This window comes from Paroedura picta, chromosome 4 (genome assembly GCF_049243985.1).
Source record: "Paroedura picta isolate Pp20150507F chromosome 4, Ppicta_v3.0, whole genome shotgun sequence".
NCBI classification, from domain to species: Eukaryota; Metazoa; Chordata; class Lepidosauria; order Squamata; family Gekkonidae; genus Paroedura; species Paroedura picta.
Genome location: NC_135372.1, coordinates 37,701,363 through 37,720,235, shown reverse-complemented (window position 1 = coordinate 37,720,235; position 18,873 = coordinate 37,701,363). Strand labels below are relative to the sequence as shown.

The following is an 18,873-nucleotide window of genomic DNA, read 5'->3' as shown; positions in this document are numbered from 1 at the left end:
CCCCCATTCTGCCATGGAAGCTTACTTGGTGACCTTAAGCCAATTGCTAACTTTCAAGCTAACCAACTCACAGGGCTGTTGTGAGGATAAAAGAGAAGTAATGGCCTAAGGCTCATTGTTTCACCATTTAGAAGAACCGCAGGATATGAATGAAGCAAAGATAAAACAAATACAGTGGGCCCATTCATCGGATATGATGGACATTATTTCTATCGAGAACCAACATGGTGCAGTGCGGAGGATTCTAAGAGTGGAGGATTCTAATCTGGAGAATTGGGTTGGAAGCCCCACTCATCCACATGCAGCCAGCTGGGTGACCTTGGGCCAGTCACAGGTCTCTCAGAGCTCTCTCAGCCCCACCTACCTCGCAGGGTGTCTGTTGTGGGGAGAGGAAGGGAAGGCGATTGTAAGCCTCTGTGAGACTCCTTCAGGTAGTGAAAAGCAGGGTGCAAAAAACCAACTCTTCTTCTTCCCACAGTTGGCTGGCCTATTAAAAGGTGATGCTGAGCTAGCTGGGATGAGATAAGAAGGACAGGTACCTCATGTACTGGAGCCCCAAGATTCTCCAGGACGCCCTCTTGCATTTCATTCGGAGCCCATCCTTGATGCAAAGAAGGGCCATAACCGGTATGATAGAAGTCTTCTTCCTTTCTGCTATACTTGTCTTCATAGGACTCGTGCTTGTTTGACCTGGGGATGAAAAATGTCGGAAGGAGACATTGCTTAAAATCGTGATTCGGCTCAACATTGGCTGGTATCTCTGCTCTGGATGCAAAAAGTCCCAGGTTCAGTTCTCAACATCTCTAGTCAAATAGATTGAATAATTTGCAATGTGAAGCACTCCCTGAGACACTGGAGGGACACTGAGAGTCGGAACAGACAATACAGTCTTTGGTAGAACAAGAGACAAAGTCAACATAAGACAATTGCATCTGCATCCCAGATTTTGCACCAAGCATGAATTTCCTTAGGAATTACAGCACAAGTGTATTCTGCTAAATGTCTGCATCAGGGTTTCTTGACGGCCCTGAAAGGATTTCCTGAATGGGTTGATTAATTTTTTACATGTTTACAAAAATTGTTAAACATTTATGAGGTGATATTATGACCATATCTGGTCATGTTGACCTGCCCTCCCCCTCCCAAAATAGCCAAAGATGAGACTGGGGTGGGTGGAAAAGGAGAAGCCCCAGGAAGGCATGTACAAAGCTGTGTTTCCCGACCATATTCTGCCCAATCGCGCCTCTTCTGGGGCTTCTCAACTATAAAACGGTTAAGAAAGGCTGGTCTGCATGGACTTCATCCCTTTTCCTGAGAAACGTATGAATTTCCAAAGCTTGCATCCTGCTAACTAAACTGTCAAACTTCCAGTAGTGGCAGATTTTTCAAATGACAGAGGATGGTTGCTCTGGATTAAGGAATTAATCTCATTCTCTCTAGAAACTTTAACTCATTTTGGGGGGAACAGACGTCATGCCAAAACTGCTACGGCTCTTCTAGGATAAAGTCCCCAACCAAATTCCTCTCGGGAGCAATTATAACAATGTCTTCAAGATGAAGGCACTCCTGGAACTCAATAGATTAATAATTTATGGCAGGCTTTCTCAACCAGGGTTTTGTGAAACCCTGGGGTTTCTTGACAGCCCTGGAAGGTTTTCGTGAATGTCTGGGAGTTAATTAATTTTGTACATATATTTTTGTACATATATATTTTGTTAGACATTATTAATTAATTAATTAATTATCGTGATATGACCATATATGGTCATGTCAACCCATTCCCCATCACTGCCGCCTACCAAAATGGCCAATGGCAGGCCTGGAGGGGATAGGAAGGGGAGGGGCCCTTGGTGGCTGTGGCTACAGCTATGCTTCCCAACCATATTCAGCACGATCACATCGCTTCTGGGGTTTCTTAAAACCTGAAGAATGTTTCAGCGGTTTCTGAAAAACATTGAGAAAGGCTGGCTGATCGCATAATTAAATTGAAGGCCGGGAGGGAGAGGTAAATGATGCATCAGGACAAGGGTTTTCAAATAGGGCATTTTGTGATATTTCAAAATAACAGGGAGGGTCATTTTATAACCAAAATGATACAAAGGACCAAGAGGAAACACAATATATAAAAGAGAATAACTGGTTTTGGTAGCAGAACAAAGTTTGAACAAACAGTGGTACCTGTAAGACCAACAAAGTTTTATTCAAGCTATAAGCTTTTGTGTGCATTCTTCTATAGGCATCAGAAGTGTGCAAATAAACGAAAGCTCATACCTTGAATAAAACTTTGTTGGTCTTACAGGTGCCCCTGGACTCAAACATTGTTCTCCTGTTTCAGACCAACACAACTACCCGCCCACATGTGGCTGTTGTAGAAAATTATTGCAAGCATGGCAATGTGTAGAGACTCTTCCAAAACTGCTGTGGCAAAAGTTTCATGAACGAGAGAATCTGGGGAAAGATTTAGAATTCAATTTCACACTTTCTGCTGGGCTCTCTGAGAGACGTTCGGTATAAATTGGTTTCTCGGTGGCCTATCGCTCCTGCAAAACTCGACAGGCCTCCAACAACCAATGTGTTGGCATATTGAACAAAAGCACAGCCCCACTGGATCACAGCAGTGGGTCATCTTGGCCAGCACACTGTTTCCTGCAAGGGCTTCTGGAAAGCCCTCAAAATAGAGCATTAAGGGGAAAGACCCGGTGGTTCTCCTTAGCAACTATCACACAGAGGTATGCTGGATCTGAACATAGAAGTTTCATTTTTTTTAAAAAATGCAGGATATGGATATATAATTCAGTTTCCTGAGAATCTCAGTTTCATTTTTTTTAAATAAAGCACCTGCAAACACACACACATGGTATTAGCAGGGCTGACCCTGGCTAATACTTTCTTTTACAGTTCCTTTCTGATATTTCTTACCAAATCGGCGTTGCGTTGTCATCCCTGACAATTCCCTCTTGATGGTAATCTCTGTAGTAACTCTGATTCCAGTAGTCTGTACTTTCACCATAGGTATTTCTCTGCCTTGGATCTACATGCTCAGAGAAAACATAAAGCAGAAGATCTACCTGCGGCCATCCATAGAATGGTTTAAGAAGTTACAATGTTAGCTATGAGACACGAGTCTATCTTTTATTCTCCTAGGGATGGTGTTTGCGGCCAACCTGGACACAGAGGCAACGTCTGTATTTGAGGCTCATTAATCTAAAATGATCTAGTGAATAGTGGGGGTGGGGTCTAATGTTCACATTCAAAAGAGTCATACTGATGAGGGAACCCTCCTTGCCTTTCGTCTCCATGGTTGGACATCTAGTTCCAGCAGGGTTGCCAACCTCCAGGTGGGGGCTGGATCTCTCCTGGAATCACAACTGCTTTCTAGAGTACAGAGACGGGTTCCCTTGCAGGAAATGGTGGCTTCAGACTCTGTAGTATATCACAGAGTCTAGGAACAACAGAAGGTCTAGAGTGACACTATAGCGATCCCTCCCCAAAGACTATTCTCCCCAAGTACCACCACCCACATCTCCAGGTATTTCTCAGGCTGGAGTTGGCTACCTCCAATATTGGAAGTGAGCTCCTCAGTTTGGCCATTGGAGACAATCAAACACATGTGGGGGCCCTTGCAACTGCTGCCCTTTGAAGGATGGCAGGTATGAGAAGTCACCACACCTGAGATGAGGGGGGAAGCCTTGGCAGTCATGGTCTCCCCTGGCGTTACCAACCTCCAGGTAGTGGCTGGAGATCCCCCACTATCACTTTTCCCCAGGCAACAGACAGCCATTCTCCTGGAGAAAATGGTCACTTTGGAAGGGGGACTCCACTTTGAAGTTCCTCCCCTCTCCAAGCCCCATCCTCAAAATCTCCAGGTATTCCCCAACCCAGAGCTGGCAACCCTACTCCCCACCCCTACCCCCAAATTTTCTTAGGGCTTGTCATTACCATCGCAAAACAAAACATGACAGGAATAGGTTGAAGCTGGAGCTCCTCTTGACAAGGACTCTGGTTATAAACTGACAAGGTTTCCAAACTGATAACCAGTCAGCACCTTAGGGTTGCCGGACTCCACGTAGAGCCTGGAGATCTCCTGGAATTACAACTGGTCACCAGACTACAGGGTTCAGTCCCCCAGAAGGAAATGGCTGCTTTTGAGGGTGTACTCTATGGCAGTGGTCCCCAACCTTTTTTATCACCGGGGACCACTCAACGCTTGACAATTTTACTGAGGCCTGGTGGGGGGGGTAGTTTACTCCTCTACTTTCAACCACTGCCCTAACGCTCTCTGATCGCTATGGTAATGTTTAAACATCCCTTCAAAATAAGATACAGACACACCACAACAATGAACATAAGGAACATTTTAACTCATGACAATGACAAATCAATAGGAACCCTGAGCTTGTTTCTCTGCAACGAGATAGTCCCATCTGGGAGTGATGGGAGACAATGACACCCGAAGTGTGTTGTAAAGGGCCGGGGTGTGTGTGTGAAGTAAAGGGCTAGGGGGGGAAGGTGTCCTTCGCGGCCCACCTCCAATTAGTCGACGGACCACATATGGTCCGCGGCCCACAGGTTGGGGATTGCTACTCTATGGCACGGGTAGTCAACCTGTGGTCCTCCAAATGTCCATGGACTACAATTCTCATGAGCCCCTGCCAGCAAACCCTGCTCTATGGGATTCTATATGACTGGGAGGCCTCCCTCTCCAAACACCACCCTGCCCAGGGTCCAGATTTCTAAGAATTTCCCAAGCCTGTATTGGCAACCTGACAAAGCCTCCTGAGAGAGAGGTTGCAGAGCTGCAATGAAAACCCTGTGTCTGATTTCACTAACTATGCAAATGTTTAAATTTTACTTCACTGGCCAAAATCACTGCTTTCTCTGTCTAAGGAGGGTGGTTCACCATGAGAAGACAAGAAGAAAAAACCCAAACATTGCAGAACTCCCAGTTCCCCCACAAGCATCAAAGACACATTTTGATTGGGAGGAGATGACTTTGATTGGGAGGAGATAACATTTTCTAGATGTATGTATGTGTGTGTATATATATATATGTATGTATGTATGTGTATATATATATACTCATACACACACACACATATAAATACAGGTGCACATAAACGTACACCTATTATCTGAGGTGGGGGTGGAGGTCTAATTTTAACCTCAAAAAGAGTTGACCAGAAGAGGAAAACCCTCCTTGTATTTTGTCTTCATTGTGGGCCACCTAGCTCCAGTACGGCTCCCAACCTCCAGGCGGGGGCTGGATTTCTCCTGGAATCACAGCTGTTGACATTTCCTCAAAGTCTATTCAAACCATATCCAACAAACGTCTTATAAATTGATTTTGTTTCAACACAGAAGGTAGTACCTCTGTCACCCTGCAGGGCTTGGGGGAATCTCTGATAACCTCCGTAGGAATAATCTTCCACAGGCATCCAATTTCGGTCTTCATAGCCTTGCCTGAAATGCAACCCAGAAACGACTAAGCAGAAAGGAAAGTACAGCTATAATCTAGGAAGTATTTAAATGTTTCTAGCATGTGAAGATACAGGATGGAAGAGGACAGTGTCAGAAACAATTCCTGAATCAAGGCCAGACAAAAAAGAAATCAAAAGTGTATGGCATAAGATAGCTATGCAGAGGCTAAAATTAGAACCTTTAAAATTGTTGTTATTTGTTGTTATGTGCGAAGTCGTGTCCGACCCATTGCGACCCCATGGACAATGATCCTCCAGGCCTTCCTGTCCTCCACCATTCCCCGGAGTCCATTTATGTTTGCACCTACTGCTTCAGTGACTCCATCCAGCCACCTCATTCTCTGTCGTCCCCTTCTTCTTTTGCCCTCGATCGCTCCCAGCATTAGGCTCTTCTCCAGGGAGTCCTTCCTTCTCATGAGGTGGCCAAAGTATTTGAGTTTCATCTTCAGGATCTGGCCTTCTAAAGAGCAGTCAGGGTTGATCTCCTCTAGGACTGACCAGTTTGTTCGCCTTGCAGTCCAAGGGACTCGCAAGAGTCTTCTCCAGCACCAGAGTTCAAAAGCCTCAATTCTTTGACGCTCGGCCTTCCTTATGGTCCAACTTTCGCAGCCATACATTGCAACTGGGAATACCATAGCCTTGACTAAACGCACTTTTGTTGGCAGGGTGATGTCTCTGCTTTTTAGGATGCTGTCTAGATTTGCCATAGCTTTCCTCCCCAGGAGCAAGCGTCTTTTAATTTCTTTGCTGCAGTCCCCATCTGCAGTGATCTTGGAGCCCAGGAAAATAAAATCTGTCACTATCTCCATTTCTTCCCCATCTATTTGCCATGAATTGAGAGGGCCGGATGCCATGATCTTTGTTTTGTTGATGTTGAGTTTCAAGCCAACTTTTGCACTCTCCTCCTTCACCCGCATCAACAGGCTCTTTAGTTCCTCTTCACTTTCTGCCATTAGAGTGGTATCATCTGCATATCTGAGGTTGTTGATATTTCTCCCTGCAATCTTGATCCCAATTTGTGACTCCTCTAATCCCGCATTTCTCATGATGTGCTCTGCATACAAGTTAAATAGGCAAGGCGACAGTATACAGCCTTGCCGAACTCCTTTCTCAATTTTGAACCAGTCAGTGATTCCATGTTCAGTTCTCACTGTTGCTTCTTGACCTGCATATAAATTTCTCAAGAGACAAATAAGATGCTCTGGTATTCCCATCTCTTTAAGAACTTGCCACAATTTGTTGTGCTCCACACAATCAAAGGCTTTAGCATAGTCAATGAAGCAGAAGTAGACGTTCTTCTGGTACTCCCTAGCTTTCTCCATGATCCAGCGTATGTTGGCAATTTGATCTCTAGTTCCTCTGCCTCTTCGAAATCCTGCCTGTACTTCTGGAAGTTCTCGGTCCACATATTGCTGGAGCCTAGCTTGTAGGATTTTGAGCATAACTTTGCTAGCATGAGAAATTAGTGCAATGGTGCGGTAGTTTGAACATTCTTTGGCATTGCCCTTCTTTGGGATTGGAATGTAAACTGACCTTTTCCAATCCTGTGGCCATTGTTGAGTTTTCCAAATTTGCTGGCATATTGAGTGTAGCACTTTTACTGCATCGTCTTTTAAGATTTTGAATAGTTCAACTGGAATGCTGTCACCACCACTAGCTTTATTGTTGCTCAGACTTCCTAAGGCCCATTTGACTTCACATTCCAGGATGTCTGGCTCCAGGATGTCTGGCTCCTTTAAAATTAGAACCATTAAAATGACCCTTTCCCCAGCTCTGTATCTAATAACTGAAATGACACTACCAGATACTAGGTCTGCCATCTCTGGGTTAGAAATAACTGGATATTTGAGAAATATAGCAGTCTTTCTCAACTTTTATACCACTGAGAAACCCCTGAAACATTCTTCAGGCTTTGAGAACCCCCCAAAAGTGGCACAGTCATGCAGAATATAGTTGGGAAGCATAGCTATGTACACACCCACTCACGGCCCTTCCCCTTCCCACCTCCTCCAGGCCTATCATTGGGCATTTGGGGAAGGGTGGGTTGGCATGACCATCTATGATCATATCACCCAATAAATGTTTAACAAATTTTAAAAAATATTGAAAATTCACTCTGACCCATTCAGGAAAACTTTTCAGGTCTGCCAAAGACCTGGGATATAGCCTGTGAAGGATGAAGTTTGGGGAGGGGAGTGACTTCAATGGAGCATAATGCCAGAGCCCACCTTCCAAATTAGCCCTTTTCTCCAGGTGAACTGTCCTCTGTAGTTTGTGGATCTGTTATAATTCCAGGGAATCTCTACCTGTCACCTGGAGGCTGGCAATCCTAGGGGTAATTAATTTCCATCCATGGTGTTTCTGCCTTCTAAAAATTGCTTTTCTCCTCCCAAAACAGAAAAAAATGACTCAAACAAGCAGCTACAAAAATATGACCCATGAAACCCATGAGCGAGTAGGGTTGCCAGAACCAATGGGATGAAATTAATTCAAAAGAAATTCCATCTTAACATCCAGAAGAAGTTCCTGAGTTATAGCTGTTTCTCAGTGGAACAGGCTTCCTCAGGAAGTGGTGGGTTCTCCATCTTTGGAAATTTTTAAACAGAGGCTAGATAGTCATCTGACAGAGAGGTTGATTCTGTGAAGGCTCAAGGTGGTGGCAGGTTACAGTGGATGAGCGATAAGGTTGTGAGTGTCCTGCATAGTACGGGGGTTGGACTAGATGACCCATGAGGTCCCTTCCAACTCTATTATTCTATGATACTATGCGACAGCAGCCACGGGTTAGGATTTTTGTCTGGGAAACAGCCCAAAGAGAAACAGTTAAGCACCCAATTCTTCCCCAGATTCAGCCACATGCTACCATGTCAGAGCTGTCAGCTTTCTGCAGGGCCTGCAAGACGGAGCTCTTCTGCCAGGCGTATGGTTGAGGCCAGGGCAAGGTCTCAGTGTTTCATCGGAGGATCCCCCAATGTGTGATTAGATCTGGTCCCTTGTTCCCACTGAGAGAACTTTGACCCGTGGACTGAATGGGGGTAGGGGTGGGATATTAGAACTCTTAATAGGAATAGATCTCCATCAGATTGATGTAATGTAAGGGGTTTTTTTTGGGGGGGGGGGTATTGTATTTTGTGAACCGCTGCAAGACTTTTGAAGAGTGGCAGTATAGAAATATGAAAATAAATAAAATAAAATAAATCCTGAACTGCAATAGACTCTGTGTGCTTCAGTTCCCAACAGGGCACTAGCAGTATACATCTAATAGAAAGCACTTGTGGTGGAGGTATGGTGGATGTAGACCCTACATAATGATTGGAATATGCAAGATCTGTAGTTTGCATGATTCAGCAGAATATAAAGAGCGTCCTGCAGGGGGCTTCAGAGGAGACATGTATTTAGCATAATTAGATTACAAACTTCCATATATTTTTCAAATTATCTCATCCATGGGATTGGCTCCATGGGAGACTTCCTGCTCCTTTGAGCACACTTCCTCCCTGCTTGCCTCCACAACAGACAGAATGAAGACAACAGGCCCTTTCATCTCTCCTTTTCTATATCTAGTTTGTTTCTCTCTGGAATAAAACTGTTTTATTCTTTAAGCAGCCTGATGCTACACCCCACTTTGCAAACTTGAACTCTATCAACAACAATGGCTACTTAATTTGAACCTCTTAGTGACTTTGGGCCAGTCTCCCTTCCTCAGCTCAACTTACTCCCCATCTTGTCCTTCCAAAAATGCTACAGCCAATTCCACCTCGGTTGCCTTTATGTCCTTGAAAGAAATGTGGGATATAAACATGATAATTGATACGTGAATGCTTCTGGGCCTCTGTATGAGAGAGGCAATGGCTGGGGAGATATATATGGGATATTCACTCTATTCTCTTTTTGATGCTTAACCTCAAACACCATAAGGAGCGTCACCTTCCTCAAAGTTTTACCTTGAGTACGGCCTGTTGACATAACTGTCCTCATAATATTCCGCCCTGGGATTTGGTCTCACATAGTCCTGGAGCCGTGGGTGATATGCTGGATGGTAGTACTCAGGCCAAGGTGGAGCCCCTGCCCGGGGATCATAGTACTGATGGTAGAAACTCTCATGGTTGGGCCTGGAATGAGGAGGAGGAGGACCATGGGGGACTTCCCTCCATGGACCTCTGCCGTGGCCTTCCTTCTGGGTTATATTTCTCCCCTGCGTTTGAGGCTGCTGTGGCGGAATCCAAGGCTCCATCTGGGATCGACTGCTTCTGCTTCCTGCAAACAAGAGGAGTAACAAGTCAGGTGATGCGAAACCATCTTCAAAACCAGGCACATACTTCCCCCAAGATATCTAGCCTTCATGGCTGGGAAGTAGTGCTTGGAAGCATGAAAGCAGCATCTATAGAAGGCTCCAATATAAAGGGATGAAAGCAACTTTTCTGTCTTGCCCATCTTAAACATTTATTTTAAACAGAAATTTAGGACATCATTTTAATGCAAGAAACCTTTTTTATGAATAACTAGGGGCCAAGCCCTTTGCATTCAGGAATACAAGAGGCGCTAGATTGGGGTGGGTAGGGTGGAAGAACTCTGTGGATGGCGTCTCCCCACCCCCACCCCACCCCCAGGACCTGGAAGGATGCAGGCTGGAGGTCCCCAGGAAGGGAACTCACCGGATCTGCAGCCTCTGAACCTTGGAGGGAAGTGAAAGGAGGGGGTGGTCAGGGATGCTGGACAGACAGGAAAGCTGGTTGGAGGAGGAGGCACTCGGGCGGGACAGCCTCCCTGAGTGGGTGTTAAGTGCTGAGAAGCACTTAAGCCATGAGACTCTTCCTCCAAGGCCTTACCAGAAATATACTATGTGGAACAGATGAGGTTTCTTTGGGGCAATGAGGATTAGAGAAACATATTATAGTTTTTTTATACAAACTGAGCATACAGGAAGCCAGCAGGCCAGCTAGGACAGGAATCGCTAGCTGCAAAGCAACATCCAATCCCTCAGCTGTCCTTTCTTTCTGCGCCATCTTCAAATTGCCCAAACCATTCCTTTTTGCCCCCTGCTGGACAGGAAGTATAATACATTCTAGGAGATCTTGATTATTAGACAATTCCAGATGGGTAGCCTTGATAATCTGTGGTGTGGGGAGGGGACGATGTAGGACACCAGTGGCCCTTTAAAATAACAACATTTATTCCTGACTGAAGCAGGATCTAAGCTGAAGATACCTGCTGGCTCACAGCTTAGTCCCTTAACTTACTACACTGTCTACTACAGCCTGTTGTCTGTAGGCTTACTCTCAGGTGTTACGAAAATTCTCCTCCCACATGATGTTCCCAATTTTTCATTCGCTGAGACCAATTCTCCTGTTCCTCGCTTCTCACCCAGATCTTCCACCTTCTTCAGACATTCAAATATTAACTTGCAAATAATTATACTGAAGCTGAACAAATTGCTATAAAATATACAGATCTACAAACATTTATTTCCTTGCTTTATTTTGAATGGGAAGTCGTCTTGGGCACGGAACTTTAATGAGCTGCTACAGAGTATGGAAAGTTTTGACCATAACAGATTCCATCATTTGCACTAGTATTAATAATAATAATGGTGGTTAATATTATCATTATGACAGAGCACTTCGCCTGGGAGCTCAGACAAGTTCACATACTTTATCTTAATGCCTTCCAACGGCCTTGTAAGGCGGGCCAGCACTATTAGATGGAGACAGAATGAAGCAGGAGCTGAGCAGAAGACTTGGTGGCTTACACTTTGACCCCTTGACTTACTTCAGCACTGTCTTCCGAACATAGCTGCAAAGATCTCCTAAAGAACATTTAAAAAAATTCACCAGTTTTGCAAATATTTTGATCACAGGAGATCTCTCTACCCATCTTAGCCTACTTTCTAAAGAAGGCACACTTACATCTTATCTTTGCCAAACTAGCTAACTGGCACTGACAGGTGTTATGGATTCAAAACCTGCCTCCAAAATTTCACCATATGTGCGTGTTTCAATCCATCTCACCCCACATTTTAACTAGCAAAATGTCTGTTTCAAATTAAATCCGATGCTCCAAGATTAATCCTGAAAAAGCGCTGTTTTTTATAACCCACTTTTCACTATCCGAGAGAGTCCCAAAGCAGCTTACAATCATCCTTCCCGTCCCTCTCCACAACAGACACCCTGTGAGGTAGGAGGGGCTGAGAGAGTTCTAGGAGAATTGCTCCACATAAACAGCACTCAGAGAACTGTGACATGCCCACAGTCACCCAGCTGGCTGCATGTGACGTAGTGGGGGATCAAACCCAGTTCTCGAGAATGGAGTCTGCCACTCTTTAACCACTACACCACACTGGCTCTCAGTTGGGTAAGCAACAAAAAGCACACACACACCTGTTGAAATGAGACCACCCTCTTCAGCTCTTTCAGCCCAGCTGTAGTTTTACCTGTCCACAAAGGCAGCTGTCAAAGTCCACTTGCCACATCGGTTGCTGCCTAGCTAAAAATCAGCATATTCTAGGTCAATGTTCCCTGCATTTCCCTGTATCAAAGTCCCAGCCTACTCAATAGCACTAACAGAGCAGGGCAAAAGGGCAATTATCCCATCTGCTTGAGGACAACCTTCTCCTCCCCGCCCCTTTGGCTACTTGCAGGTAAGAGAGTGAACCATTGACTAAAATAAAATTTTAAAAAATCTCTTGAACTGTCAAAGATTTTTACAATATAGGCAGCTTGGGACACAGGGGATTTAAAACCCCAGTACACAAGAGGAGACTGTCCAGCAGCAGAGTTGAGAATGGTCACCGGCATTTCAGTGCTTTCTCTGCAGCCATTTCAATTTATATAGTGCAATTCTAAGAAGAATGATCCCCGTCTAAATCCATTGATTTCATTAAAGTGTGTTACTATTTAGGACGGCACCAGTAATGGTCTTGGTCACAGCAAGAAAAAAATAGATTCAGGCTGGAGCAAAGAAAGTACTTATTTTCTGAGTGTGTGATTAAATTTGGGATTTGTTGCCAGAGGATTTTATGATGACCCCAAGCATAATTGCTGTTAAGCGTTAGAATATGCAAGTTCAGCACTGTGCATGATTGAACAGAATATAAAGAGTGTCCTGCAGGGGGCATTGGAGGTGATGTGTCTTTAGCATAGTTGGAATAGGAATTTCCTGATCTTTTCCAAATATGTCCTGATTGGCTCAGTTGTACTACCTGCTCCCTTGAGCATACTTATACCCTGCTGGCCTTCAGAACAGAACAGACTGAATTAATGAAGACAACAGTTAGACAGTTAGATAGGTCTCTCTCTCTCTTTCTCTCTCTCCTCTTTCATTACAAAGTTGTTTCTCTTCTAAATAAAACTATTTTATTATTTTAAGTAGCTTAGTGTTCTGCCCCTTTTGAACTTTAGCGACAAAAAGGGACTTAGACAAACTCATAGAGAAGGATAGGTTCATCAACAGCACCTAGCCAAAAGGATTAAGGGGAACCTCCAAATTCACAGGCAGCAAATCTCTAAACATTAGTACTAGGAGCCAGCATCAAGTAATGGTCTTGGCCTCTGTGCCCTGCTGTTGGCCCTCCAGAGTAACTGGTTTACACTGTATGAAACAGGAGACTGGACTAGAATGGTCATTGGTCCTTCTTGTATTCTAAAGAACTTCCCAGACTTGCTCAAATCTGTCCAATCAAATTAAAGGTCAAATTAGGAATATGCTAGAAAGGTTATTATTTGCCTACAACAATTCACACAACAGCCTTGTAAGGTAGGCCAATATTATTGTCCTTCTGCAGACAGGGGGCCAAGGCAGAATGTCTTAGTTGTGTAGTGAGCCCCTGAGGTGAGGTGACCCAGGCTCTTCCCAGTTAGGGAAAGTGATGTCAGTCCGTCAGGGATGGCGCTCTGGCTATGTGGGCAAGACTCTATGGTTGAATTAGAGAGTGTAACAGGAGTGACTAACTCAAGGCCTCGTGTGAGCAGAGCCAAGATTCAAACTGAGCTTCCCATGATCCAAATCCAACATAAACATTATACCATGTTGGTGCTCTGAGGACAAAATCTAACACAGGTGTCCCCAATGTGGAGCCTGGAAGTTCCATGGTAACTCACCCTTCCTTACCTTTTCTGGGGCCTACCAGGTGTTTTTAGGGAATAGGTGAGGTCAGGTAGGGCCTTTACCTAGCAAGGTGTCCAATTCACTGTTGAAGATTTGATTGGCTGTGCAGATTTCTTAAAATGTTGTTGGGGCAGCAGCCGCCACCACACCGCAGTCAGTATGTTACTTCCGTTACTGAATTTAAGCTATCTCTGCCTCCTGTAGCAGCCATTTTGCGGCAGCCATTTTGTTGCCACACTCACCATGGTGTGTCAGAATTCCAAATGTCAGCATGGTGCTACAGGGACTCCTGCAAATGAAGGGCTGTAAATCACCCTATCAGAGACTGCCTTGCCTTTTGGACCAATGAGAACCATCCATTAAGGGCCAATCAGGGCTCTTGGCGGGCTGGTTTGACTGTATATTAGTTGGTGCTGTCCCTATGTTCAGTGTTCGGTGCTTGTGGTTGGGGTTAATAGCTGATTGTTTTTAAAGAACTGTGTCTATCAAACTCGCAGACTTACTATGTCCACAAACTCAAAAAGCTTGAGGGCCCCTTATCTAACTCTTTCCTCGTGCACCTTGTACTAGTAGGGAAGCAACATGTGACTTTCATCAACAAAACAACTTTCCTGGAGCCCCAACCAAAATCAAACTACTGCATGTTAAAAGCTGCAAGGAAATCAGCCACAGACAGTCCCGCCACCAAGCCTCATTCAGTATAGATACAGGGGGGGGGGGGGGGGGAATCCTGTTCTTCATGCTGACCATTAAGAAGTTTGTGCTCAGTTCTTCAAAGCTTCAAGAACATTTGTTATTATTAATTATTGTCTGAAGTTTAAATGTACATCTTGCCTATTATTTAGACACAGCGATTGGGCTGTAGAGATCCAGCAAAAGATTTCAAACAAAACTCACAAGAAGCCCTCTTTTGTAGTATAGAAACTGGAAACACTGCTAAAGACACACACAGAAGTTTCCTAAGAGCTGGATTTGCTCCAGGATAGAATTTGTCATCCCAAACCAGACATTTTTCTAAGTACCAATTAGATTACAGAGTGTGGTATCCAGTTTTTATCTTTGTCCATATTATCTGATTTGATCAGTTTAACAACTAGTTTTTATATATATATATATATAATCTCTGAAAATACCCCCTCTGTATTTAACAATCCACCAATCACAAGACAGTTTGAATTGCTGTTTTCACGCAAAACATCACAGTCATTTCAGCGAGGTTCATCTGTTTGGGATGTAACCGAAACAAAATGCTATTAACTCTCTCAAATGAAGTTAACACGTATAAAAAAAGGAGTAGGAAGTTAAAACTATGGGATTTTCCTCACAAGAACGGTCAAATTCCCTAGTTAGTTTTTTAAAAATTAAGTTTTCTCTTACTCGTTTTTGCTGTCCCTTCTTCGAAAGCAAACTTTGCAAACTTGACAGTGTGCTGCCTTTGTTCTCTCATGTATTAAATATATACTTTTTCTTCTATTAATGCCAAAAAAGAAGGAGTTACTTACACTGCCTATCACTAAATCAAAGTCTTTTCTCTTGCTCCTGCATCCCATCATGACAACAAACTCGGCATCTGTCTGGCTTATAAGCATCGCTTCTCTTCTACCCGGTGCCACGTCAGCTGACCGGAACCTTTGAGCGGCGATTACCGCTCCTTGCCGGAGGCATTCGCGAAGCACACAGTGAGGGAAAATGCAGGACGGCAAAAAGCGTGACATCGCCATGTAGAGAAGGTAATTGTCTGAAAAGAACCTTGCCAAGCACCTTCATTACACTCCCAGCCCAGCCCCAAATTCCCCTAGGCGCGCAACGACATAAAGGACACTTTTAAGAGGATTCTTGATGTGATGCGTTTTTGAGAAGTATTTCCTAAACGGTCGTAGGGGTTGCCAATATCCAGGTGAAGCCTGGAGATCTTCAGGAATTACAATTAATTGTCAAGGGTACAGGGACACATTTTGGTCCTGGCTGCTTTGGAAGAATGGAATTTCTGGCATTTCTTCCTTTGTGCAAAATGTATAATATATTTGAAGTTTTATATATCCCACCTTTCTGCCCTCACAAGGCTGACCAGGGTGGCTAACAAAACGGAAGGAGGGCTCACTGCGGGAGGGATCATTATAGCTGAGGTTGTCAGGTCCCACCTGGCCACCAGCAGGAGATGGTTAAGGGGGAGGGTCGCTAATAGGGATGCCAGCCTCCAGATGGGACATGGAGATCCCCTGGAACTACAGCTCATCTCCAGTCTACGTGGATTAATTCCCCTGGAGAAAATGGATGCTCTGAACAAATCCCGCCCACTCCTGGCTCCACACTCAAAGTCTCCAGGTATTTCCCAGCCCAGAGCTGGCAGCCCTAGGAGGGCCTGATAGAACTACAGAATGGATCAAGGTGGGATATGAGAAGAGCTTTGGCTGTACCAGAAAGGTGCCTCAGAACTGCAGACCCCGGTGCAGGGTTGGGGATGAATAGCAAATGCTGCCTAGCAATATTTATCCAAATGAAAGTCTATTTTTTCCCCAGGTAGGCTGTCTTAAATTCACATAAAGGTTGCAGGTACGTCCAATAATTGTGTGTTTGTAACATTTGAAGAGGGCAATCTTACATTCAGAGTTGTCTTCCTTTCAAGACGCTAAGAGCTTTCAAAAAAGATGGTTAAACAAACTACATTTGAGCATGCTGATTTACATTCAATGATCATTAGAAAACAAAGCAGATGATTTGCCTGAGTCAATGGACTCCCAGAGCAAGGAAAGTCCCTGGCATTTTGTCAAACTAGTCTTCTTTCACCGTCACCACCACCACCAGTGGTCCTGCTTAGGTGGCAGGCATAGTAATTCTTTCTTTGCCTGAAACTGTGGAAACCAGGTACCCGTCAGAAGAAACTTCCATAAGCTTTGGCTTCATTATGCTAATTATCCTTTACAGCAGGGGTAGTCAACCTGTGGTCCTCCAGATGTCCATGGACTACAATTCCCATGAGCCCCTGCCAGCATTTGCTTCCCATGATCTGGAGTACCACAGGTTGACTACCCCTGCTTTACAGTGTCAAAAGGACTCTATTATCTTTTACAACAACAGATTGGTAGTATGCTGTCTATGAGATATGGCCACACCAGTAAGACTGTGAAAATAAAAGACAGTCTCTAACAGACACTAGAAGAAGAGTGTCACTCTAACCTAAGGAGTTTCCACTGCAAGAATAGCAAGTTGAGATACCAACTATGGGTTTGTGGGGTAGGGTGTTGCGAAAAACCTGGAGACTTAGCGGGTGAAGTCTACAGAGGGCAGGTTTTGGGGAGGAGAGCCAGTGTGGTGTAGGGGTTATTAGCAGTGGCTTCTAATCTGGAGGGCCATGTTTATTTCCCCGTTCTTCCACATGCAGCCAGCTGGATGACCTTAGGCTAGTCACAGTCCTGTTAGAGCTGCTCTTATAGAGCAGTTTCTCTCAGAGCTCTCTCAGCCCCATCTACATCACAGGGTGCCTGTTGTGGGAAGAGGAAAGGAAGGGTAAGCTGCTTTGAGAAACCAATGGGGTACAGTACTATACATTCCTCTTTCTAAACGGCCATTTTCTGCAAGGGAACTGATTTCTGTTGCCCGAAGATGAGCTCGAGGCCCACCTATTAGGGGGGCTGAGTCTGGGAAGGACAGCGGGACCTCAGCAGGGTATAATGTCATACAATCTACCCTCCAAATCAGTTATTTTCTCCAATGGAACTGATCTCTGTCTTCTTAAGATCCATTGTAATTTCAAGAGATCTCCAGACTGGAAGCTAGCAAGCAACCTTTGAAAGCTCACTTCCTCCAGCTTGATAGGCTTAACTTAGCCCCCCCCCCCCGCTTCCTCCCCAAAAAAACCTCCTCGAAGTAGCTGTGTTTGCTTTCATATTTGAATAATGGGCCTTAATCCTTTTCTGACAGCATCATTTTTGGCAGGTGTTTTTAGATGTTCATTATCCCTAGGCAAGAAACAATTCTTCTCGATGGTACATTTGACTTCTTGCTGAGGTGGTTTTCTCTGAAATCCCAAACGCTCAATGTAGGGGCCCTGGAGAACCCTCCTGAGGTGTTTGCAGTCAGTTTTACACTCCAGGCACAAGGCTGAGACAGAGGGAGAAAAAAGACATCAACAAAAACAAAATGACTTGACAAGTATTGATTCAGTCCTCCGCCTGACACCTTTGAGGGAGCAGTGATTTATTTCTTGTGCTGATGCCCCATGCAAGAAAACTGACGTTGCAATTTGATGTAGGTCCAAGGCCTTGGATTTAAATGGATTTAGACTGTACTCACTCTGCCATAAGATTGCAGTAGCAGATTTCGCCAGTTCCTTGAAATAAGTTTGCGATCCTAAACTAGACTCCTATTAAATGCAATCAGACAGATTTTGAGTAAACCTGCACACAGCTGCAAAGTACAACTGCTGACATTTTAATATCATTTTGAAGGGTGGGGAGAATCCACATGTTCCATGCTTTTCAAAGAAGCCTATGTTTTCAGTGATGTTCAGTGTTACAGTACTGATGAAGGCGTCTGCAAATTCCACGGACAGCAAAAATCACAAACAAAATAGTAGAGTGCACTGATCTATCACTAGAAGTCAAAATCACAAAACTCTGGCTCACTTTGGCCATGTCATCTAATCCAACTCAATGGAAAGAGCAATTATGCTAGGACTGGTCAGTGTTAAAAGAAAACCAGGCTGAAACGGGAATGAGACGCGATCAAAATGGACACTGGCCAGAGCATTATACAACTTAAAAGAAGTGGTGCAAGATTGAAAGACGTGGAGACAGCCATAGGATTGCCAAGAGATGGAAACAACTGAATGGCTAACAACACCATCATAGGGGCAGACAATGACAATTGCTTTTGGAAGAGGAGCCTCTCAGCACCGGTCTCCCAACATGTTCATGAAAAATATTCGGATTATGGACTTGGTTAATAAATAAAAATTGTCAGATGAATTGGCTGATCTAGCCTACTGATCAACTAAAGATCACAGCCGTTTATTAGGGCCGCATTCACCCATGACAGAATATTGTGCTAGTACTCAGTATGGCAGGGTCAAGTGCATTCTTATTCGGTGCCATACGCAGACCCAGTTCTGTGGCATCCTTTGCAACTGGATTGTTTTGCTTCCCCCAAATTCCAGGTTTGAAGTCTTCAAGCCTGGAATTTGGGGGGAAGCAAAACAATCCAGTTGCAAAGGATGCCACAGAACTGGGTCTGCGTATGGCACCGAATAAGAATGCACTTGAGCTTGCTGCGCTGAATCAGTCCCTTGGTCTAC

The 18,873-nt window shown here is 44.4% G+C and overlaps 1 protein-coding gene and 1 long non-coding RNA gene across 14 annotated transcripts in view; one reads left to right on the top strand and one right to left on the bottom strand.

Moving 5' to 3' along the window:
- SEC16B (SEC16 homolog B, endoplasmic reticulum export factor) overlaps positions 1 to 15,199 on the bottom strand; it is a 78,637-nt gene extending 63,438 nt beyond the window's left edge. For 5 of the 12 annotated variants that reach the window (XR_013230038.1, XR_013230039.1, XM_077332488.1 and 2 more), the window contains exons 1-5: positions 14,958 to 15,086; positions 9,422 to 9,734; positions 5,369 to 5,460; positions 2,920 to 3,031; positions 540 to 690 (exon numbers count right to left, since the gene is read on the bottom strand). Coding sequence is in view for 10 of the 12 variants with exons in the window: in XM_077332488.1 (XP_077188603.1) it covers positions 540 to 690; positions 2,920 to 3,031; positions 5,369 to 5,460; positions 9,422 to 9,734; positions 14,958 to 15,027 (738 nt within the window). In the remaining 2 variants the exon portion in view is untranslated. Of the gene's footprint in view, positions 1 to 539; positions 691 to 2,919; positions 3,039 to 5,368; positions 5,461 to 9,421; positions 9,735 to 11,854; positions 12,004 to 13,573; positions 13,826 to 14,957 lie in introns of those variants that run through there. The other 7 variants (XM_077332492.1, XM_077332494.1, XM_077332493.1 and 4 more) reach the window with 7 other exon arrangements.
- Positions 12,034 to 18,542, top strand: LOC143835203 (uncharacterized). Of its 2 annotated transcripts, none has more exons than XR_013230041.1 (3): positions 12,034 to 12,114; positions 15,105 to 15,310; positions 17,517 to 18,542. It is a non-coding gene; the product is annotated as an uncharacterized LOC143835203 (long non-coding RNA). The 2 variants fall into 2 exon arrangements; XR_013230042.1 differs by having other exon boundaries at positions 12,037 to 12,114; positions 17,624 to 18,542.
- The last annotated feature ends 331 nt before the right edge of the window (positions 18,543 to 18,873 follow it).